At 29.9% G+C, this 8,279-nt stretch overlaps 1 protein-coding gene across 2 annotated transcripts; it reads left to right on the top strand.

Annotated features, from left to right (window-relative positions):
* The first annotated feature begins 3,142 nt into the window (after positions 1 to 3,142).
* LOC126834434 (zinc finger protein 665-like) lies at positions 3,143 to 7,006 on the top strand. 2 transcript variants are annotated; one of them, XM_050566473.1, is made up of 4 exons: positions 3,143 to 3,201; positions 3,591 to 3,872; positions 4,630 to 5,336; positions 6,093 to 7,006. In XM_050566473.1, the coding sequence occupies exons 1-4, from the start codon at positions 3,155 to 3,157 to the stop codon at positions 6,851 to 6,853; spliced, it is 1,797 nt and encodes a 598-aa protein (XP_050422430.1). In that variant the 5' UTR covers positions 3,143 to 3,154; the 3' UTR covers positions 6,854 to 7,006. The 2 variants fall into 2 exon arrangements, with proteins under 2 accessions (XP_050422430.1, XP_050422345.1); XM_050566388.1 differs by having other exon boundaries at positions 4,630 to 7,006.
* Positions 7,007 to 8,279: the final 1,273 nt, after the last annotated feature.

Raw genomic sequence — 8,279 nt, 5'->3', positions numbered from 1 at the left:
ATAATTTTTACATACATTATAGATAATATTATTCATATTATTCATTTGTATGTATTTAAATCGTAATATTAATCTGATATTATACATATATGTAGGTTATATCGATATTCTTTATTCTTAAGATCTTAATAAACTGTTTTTTTTTTCCTTCTTCGAGTAGGTAACACATATTTAGTTGTAAAAATATCTTTTTAAAAATAATTTGATGATTCATATTGATATAATTACACAGACGGATATCGAAAGCAATAATTTCTTTTTTTAATTTAATTAAACAAATTTTAATCTGAAAATCTGATTACTTGTCCAATTGACAGATTGTAACTTGGATACATCCAAATATTCCAAACATTAATGAAAATCAATACACTACTTATTTAGTTTATAATTTAATTACAGCGTTATTGTCTTCTCGATCATACGACAAAAAATGTAAACTTTTCTAAAAAAAGAAAAATTCATAATTTCTTAAAAACTAAACAATTGTTTTTTAATTTATATTTCAAAAGTCTATATAAAATAACTGTTGAAGGTGAACTAATTCACCTACCTGAATAAGGGGCAACTAAATATTAACACTTGAAAGATTAATCAGATTTATTCATACAAACATACTAATTTTTTTTTAATAGGAGGGAAGCACAATTATTTGTATATAATAAAAATAATGTTATTAAATGTAACAAATTGTGAATTATATACCCCAGTAAGCCGTAAGCATAGTTTGTGGTGGGGTATATAAGGTACTATTCAAAAACATTTTTACAAATAAAAACGTTCACAAAACATAAAATAGAAATTTATTTCAATATTTTTAACTTTATAAAATTAAAATAAACAATATTTTATAACAGATTTTCTAATAACTACTTCCGGACAATTTTCTTATTATATAGATTAACAAACATTTTTTTTAATGCGTAATGGCAAAGAGTTAAACATAGAAGGATCTATGTAGACTAAAAAATGTTAACCGAAATCTTTTTTTGTGTACCAAGGACTTATGTCAAACGCTCTATGATCACCCTTGGATCCTAGGGAAGTACTCATTTTTACCGACTCGTGCAATATGGCAAATTGTTTGTACAAAGATCTTACTGGATATACTTAAAAGTCTTTACAGTTTAAAATAGTGGAGCTTTGCATGTGTTTTTTATTCATACATAGTCAAACAACAAAGTTTTGTTGTACTCCGAGAGGTCTTAGAGAGTTATCTGCACACCCTCCGCATACTATTTAACCATATTGACAAACAAATTTATAAAACGCTTGATATAATATGCTGCGCATTGTGTTAGTTGGAAATATTTTGTTTAATGTGTATAGATTAAAAACAAAAGGTCTCAAAATCATCACTATAAAGTATCGATATGTAAATTCCAGCGCAAATTGCAATCGATAATAATTAAACCCAAGCTTAATAATTTGATGTATTAAATTTTTTCTCATAACCATTAACGTTATGTTTATGAAATCAACTTAAAGTTTAAAATTGCCTTTACTGCTTTTTTAAACTAAGCCTCGAACCCGCGCTTAAATTTATAACCTCACTGATTTCTACCCACAGCCCGCTATCGCTGCCACCTCTGTTATCACACATTGTATTGACACGTCATCATTATCAAGTAGGTTGTATATAGAGTAGACTGTCAACAACAAGGTGGATATACTATTTATTTTTTTAAATAAAAATCATAATATAATCTTGTGTTTTTTCATAAAAAAAGATGCTTAAATTATAGGTATAAAGTGTTGTTTAAGATTCCATACCCGACGTTTTAAGTTCAGTGCCTAGGAGCTTCGACCAACGTTCTTGTAGCCACGTACCAGTAAGTATCGAGTGACGTTTTGATTGATTAATACCGTTTTATTTGTTCTAATGAAACGGATTAGTAATCTACATAGTATACAAGTTCGGTAGTGATTTTTAAAAACTGTCTAAACGATTCTTGCGTACATTCATTTTAGACTCAAGGAGTTAGGATCGCTATCAACGGCTGTAGGTTCGATACTTGATAAGTAGTTTAACACCTTATATTACATCCATCTGTCACCTTATTTCATTATTAACAATCAGTACTGTGATATCTTTTTACCAATTTTACTGTTTTGTGTATAAAACCAAGAAGATTAAACTCTAATCAATACGATGGCAAAAGTCAAGTGACGTTTGTCATCGTAGCAACGGTTTAATTAAAGTTACTATTAATATTTATATGTTTGCAATTTTCTTATCTTTTTTTAAGAAATATTATTTATGTTTGGAAGGAAATAAAGAAAATTGTAATTCAATTTATTATTTAATTTTTATAAAAGTTTGATGGTCATTTTTAGAATTGTCTAAACGATTCTTGCGTACATTTTAGACTCGTGGAGTAAGGATCGCTATCAACGGCTGTAGGTTCAATACTTGATAAGTAGTTTAACACCTTATATTACATCCATCTGTCACCTCATGTCTTTGTTAACAATCTGTACTGTGATGTCTTTTTATCAATTTTACTGTTTTGTGTATAAAACCAAGAAAGTTATAACCAATCGATGCGATGGCAAAAGTCAAGTGACGTTTGTCATCGTAGCAACGGTTTAATTAAAGTTACTTTTAAAAATTATATGTTTACAAGTCTATTTTCTTTTTTTAAATATAATTTATGTTTGGAAAGAAATAAAAAACATAATTTAAGTTATTATTTAGAGAAAAATGCGAGGTGGAATAAAGAGTACTTTATATTGTGAAGAAAAACAGTTACGGCTATGTTTATTTCATTTATTCGTTTTAGTCAGACTTGCATTTTTATTTAAAATGATTAGACTCAGGCTATAGTAATTTAAAGATATATCATAAGTTCCTACAGAAAACAATATCTTATATGTATATAATTATATAAATGTTTTTAAATGTGTTTAATCTTGGCTTATAGTTATATTTTAAAAATATATTATGAGTTCTTGTCTAAAATATTTTAAATATGCTTTGTTTTTTAGAATTCTTATAGCGAGAAATAAACCAAGAATCCAAAGTAAAATGGACAATGGTTACTACACAACCACAATCAAATTAGAAGAAGATAGTCAGTCGATAGAGCAGCTTACCATTGCTTCTGATAAAAGGACAAATCTAAATAATACTGAAAAGTCATACAAGTGTAGTCCGATGACCAACATAGAACCTCAAAAAACAATCGGCGGAGATGCGTACAAGTAATGTGAATTTTAATATACATTTTGTTAAAAAGAAATCATAATGTGATTAAGATTTGGTTTAGCGGTTCTTGGTGAAAAACTAGGGGTTTGTGATTTTTTTTATATAGATAAATTATATAAGAAATACATTTTGAATACAAAACAGTAATGTTTGACTTGGCTTTGTTACACTGAGTATCTATGAAATTCCCATAAGTAGATAGTTAAAATTAGTTTTTTCATAATAAAATATTTACAATTTCACCAGATTAAAATGTTGCTGTACAACAGCTGTTGTATGATTTCTTTTATACCAATTTAAAGTAATACCTACAACCTAATGATAAACGGTTTTTTGTTGTTCTTTTTATCAGCTATAAAATATTTACAATTTGTTTTGTTTTTAGTGTCGGAGAAACGTCCAACGGTACAGTTGTTAAAGTTGAAGTAGACTTTGAAAATGGACATTGTTTGGAGTCCGTAATTGAATTTGAAAAATATAATGTTTTCGATGTTCAAAGGACAAGCCAAGATAACCATTTAGAACAAATGCGTACATTTGTCTGCGATGTATGTAATATGACGTTTGGTACCAAAAGAAGAGTGGCCAGCCATATAACTCAATCGCATAGTGTACACTCAACGGCACGAAATGTCAATAGCAAACAGGTTGCCCAAAATAAATTCAGGTACAGAAAATTATTATTTTAGTAAAATATACAATTATCAATTTTGAAATATCAGTACATTACATATCTTATAAATTAGATTATTATAATTTACTGTCTTACTGGACTTTTTGTACAATCTTTAAACTGTACAATTACTTAGTTCATAATATAATTATAAATATTATATAAACAATTGTGAATAGACTATATTTGATTTAAACATTATAGTTAAAATAACTGTAGTCTTTTTTGTTGGCACTGAAGAGAAATGATTCAAAATAAATGCAAATTTGTATTTTAAAACTTATTTTTAATTAAAAATATTTATTCATTTTTATGCGACCTCTTATTTTTTATATTCAGTTTTAATTATAAGTTAACTGGGGGATACAAAGAAAGTTATACTTTTCATTTTACTACAGTAAATAACATTTGTGCAAATCTTACCTACAAGTAGATCGTATCCATTGAAAATAATCTCAATTCATTATTATATCTTAAATACGTTTATTAGAACTAAAAAAATATGATAAATGTAACGTTTTCTGTCTTTTAATACAATTACTTATACATTTCTCCATTCAGTATTATTATATATCTTATAAACTGGATTATTATAATTTACTAAAGTCTTAACTGGACTTTTTGTACAATCTTTACACTGCACAATTACTTAGTTCATAATATAATTTATAAATATTATATTATACAATTGTCAATAGACTATATCTGTTTTAAACGTTATTGTTTATTGTTCGACAATTTTTTGTTGTAGTCACAATGGTACGAGTTTTAAATCGACCAAAAAAATGAATAGTTGTCATTTTGAATCACGGATCGGAACAATTAACAAACGTCAAATAGCAACAAAGACTGGCAGTGAAGTTTTAAAAGAACGGCGGTTATTCCACTGCGAATTTTGTCAAAAATCGTATAACACAGAAAAGCAAAAAACTCTACATATGATAAAATTCCACAAAGGTTCAACTAACAATCATTCACTCCGAAAATCTACCACAACCCGGGCTACAATAAACAAACGCAAGCACATCGGTGAAAAGCACTTCAAATGTAATGTATGCCTGAAGTCTTTTTCTCAAAAATCTGGCCTCACAAACCACATACGTGTGCACTCCGGCAAAAAGTCCTTCCCGTGTGGTCTATGCCTTAAATCGTTTTCCAAAAAAGCCAACCTCACAAAACACGAACGCGTACATACTGGAGAAAAACCCTACAAATGTGATGTATGTTTAAAGTCGTTTCCCCAAAAAAACGACCTCACAAAACACGAACGCGTGCACACTGGCGAAAAGCCCTATAAATGTGTGGTTTGCCTAAGGTCATTTTCTCGTAAATCCATCCTGACAAATCACAAACGCGTACACACTCGAGAAAAGCCCTTTAAATGCGATGTCTGTGCAAAAACATTTAGTCAAAAAAATAATCTCGAGACACATGCACGTATACATACCGGCGAGAAACCTTATAGATGCGATATCTGTGAAAAATGTTTTAACACACAATATTACCTCAACAATCATAAATATATACATACCGGAGAGAAACCTTTTCGATGCAATGTCTGTGAAAAAACATTTGTTGATCAGCGTTCCCTAATAACTCATGGAAGGATACATACCGGTGAGAAACCTTTTAAATGCGAAGTGTGTGCGAAAACATTCAGTGTTCATTCTAATCTCAAAAACCATGAAAGGATACATACCGGAGAGAAACCGTTTAAGTGCGATGTGTGTGAAAAAAAATTCAGTCAACAATCTAGTCTCAAACTTCATGAAAGGATGCATACCGGGGAGAAACCTTATAAATGCAATGTCTGTGATAAAACATTTGGTCGACAGTTTTCCCTCAAACTTCATGAAAGGATACATACCGGAGAGAAACCCTTTAAATGCAATTTCTGTGAAAAAACATTTAGTCAACAAAGTCACATCAAAGTTCATGAAAGGGTGCATACCGGAGAGAAACCCTACAAATGTGATGTATGTTTAAAGTCGTTTCTCCAAAAAAACGACCTCACAAAACACGAACGCGTGCACACTGGCGAAAAGCCCTATAAATGTGTGGTTTGCCTAAGGTCATTTTCTCGTAAATCCATCCTGACAAATCACAAACGCGTACACACTCAAGAAAAGCCCTTTAAATGCGATGTCTGTGCAAAAACATTTAGTCTAAAAAATAATCTCGAGACACATGCACGTATACATACCGGCGAGAAACCTTATAGATGCGATATCTGTGAAAAATGTTTTAACACACAATATCACCTCAACAATCATAAATATATACATACCGGAGAGAAACCTTTTCGATGCAATGTCTGTGAAAAAACATTTGTTGATCAGCGTTCCCTAAAAACTCATGGAAGGATACATACCGGTGAGAAACCTTTTAAATGCGCAGTGTGTGCGAAAACATTCAGTGTTCATTGTAATCTCAAAAACCATGAAAGGATACATACCGGAGAGAAACCGTTTAAGTGCGATGTGTGTGAAAAAAAATTCAGTCAACAATCTAGTCTCAAACTTCACGAAAGGATGCATACTGGGGAGAAACCTTATAAATGCAATGTCTGTGATAAAACATTTGGTCGACAGTTTTCCCTCAAACTTCATGAAAGGATACATACCGGAGAGAAACCCTTTAAATGCAATTTCTGTGAAAAAACATTTAGTCAACAAAGTCACATCAAAGTTCATGAAAGGGTGCATACCGGAGAGAAACCCTTTAAATGCAATGTCTGTGAAAAAACTTTCAGCCTACAACAAAATCTTAAAATTCATGAAAGGATACATACCGGCGAGAAACCTTTTAGATGCGATATCTGTGAAAAAACATTCAGACAAGAATCTTCCTTCAAAACTCATAAACGCATGCATATTGGTAGGGTACAATATAAATGCCCAGTTTGTGAGAAATCATATAGTCGCCAGAATACTCTCAAAATACATCAAGCAAAAGCACATGAAGGGCAAAGGTGAAGAAAAGTTTTCAAACAGTCTTAACGTACCTGTTCGTTTTATAAACATGGTGAAGTATTTGAAACATCGATCAACAGTTGTTTAACAAGTACAAATTTAGTGTCGACCAATTAATGGAGCTCGTCGGTCTGAGTTGTGCCTAAAAAACATGTGTTGTCCATTTTTTTTTTTTTTTTTCTTAAATAGTTTCTATAAACGTATGCCATTAATTTTTTTTTGTTTATTTCAATAAATTGTTTAAATAAATACATTTTTTAGTAGAATAGCACGTAATGTGATTTTTTTGTTATTATGTATAGTGGGAGAAGTATTCCACGAACTTTGTTTTTACTATACTCTAAAACGTTCATACATGGACAACCTACTACTCCTGTGCCCTTCACATGGCTCATAGCCTCATAAACTTCACGTAACTATTTGGCAGTTTTAAAATAATTTTTCAGTACCTATTTGTTATTATTTTGCAATTTCTTTTTTACTTACGATTTAATTCAGATTTAATATAGGTATTTTAATTAGTTTTCTTTTAATTTTTTAATTATTATTATCGTTTAACTGAGAATAAAACTTTTAGACAAAAGTATAATTAAGTGTATAATTTATATTAGTGGACTTGTCGAGATTCAGAACACGGTGGTCTTAAAATAGTTAAACGTATATATTTTCATTCTTCTGATAAATTATATAGATTAAAGAAATTTTATCCTATGTTTTTTATAGTTAATTTATGGCCACAGCTGGTACATAGGCAAATACAATAATATATTTAATATCTACTATTTTTTGTTTTAATAAGGGAAACCTAAAATAAATGGGGAGTATTGCACTTTGACTGTAGTCAACTTGTAGGTTGCTATGTGAGAGTGTGAATCAACAATCAACCGGTAATGAAAATATTTTCATTATAATACTATTAAATACTATGTATGGTTGACTATGGCAGTACATTTCATAGACAGACGATGAACTCTGGCCGTATCCTTCCTAATACTAAAATTTAATTTTTAAATACATAATTGCCGTTAGTTACAATGCTTTTATCGATATTTTTATTTTTATAAGTGATCACTTTTTTCTATAGAAATGACTGTGATATTCTGACAAACAATACCGAATCCTTGTTGTTGTACCAATAATGTAAATATACATTATACAGGGTGGGGCAAATGATATGCATCTGTTTTGAAGCGCTGTAGAAAAAATATTTTATTATTCGATTCAGTAGACAATCTAGTTTTTTATATCAAGTTTTAAAGATTACATCACTAAAATAGTGAACCATTAAAACTTTGTGTAAAAAACTAGATTGTCTACTGAATCGAACAATATAAATCTCATTTCTCTAAATTGAATAGTTTTTTTTCTGCAGCGCTTCAAAACCGCTGCATATCTTTTGCCCCACCCTGTAGTTTGAACTCTAAATTAA

The sequence above is a fragment of the Adelges cooleyi genome, unplaced genomic scaffold (assembly GCF_023614345.1).
Source record: "Adelges cooleyi isolate 19-005CV unplaced genomic scaffold, UGA_ACOO_1.1 ACOO_flye_CR_arks_rails_tigmint_CR_PRNA_0, whole genome shotgun sequence".
In the NCBI taxonomy this organism is placed as follows: Eukaryota; Metazoa; Arthropoda; class Insecta; order Hemiptera; family Adelgidae; genus Adelges; species Adelges cooleyi.
The sequence above is the reverse complement of the archived record's forward strand: the minus strand, read 5'-3'. Positions and strand labels throughout refer to the sequence as shown.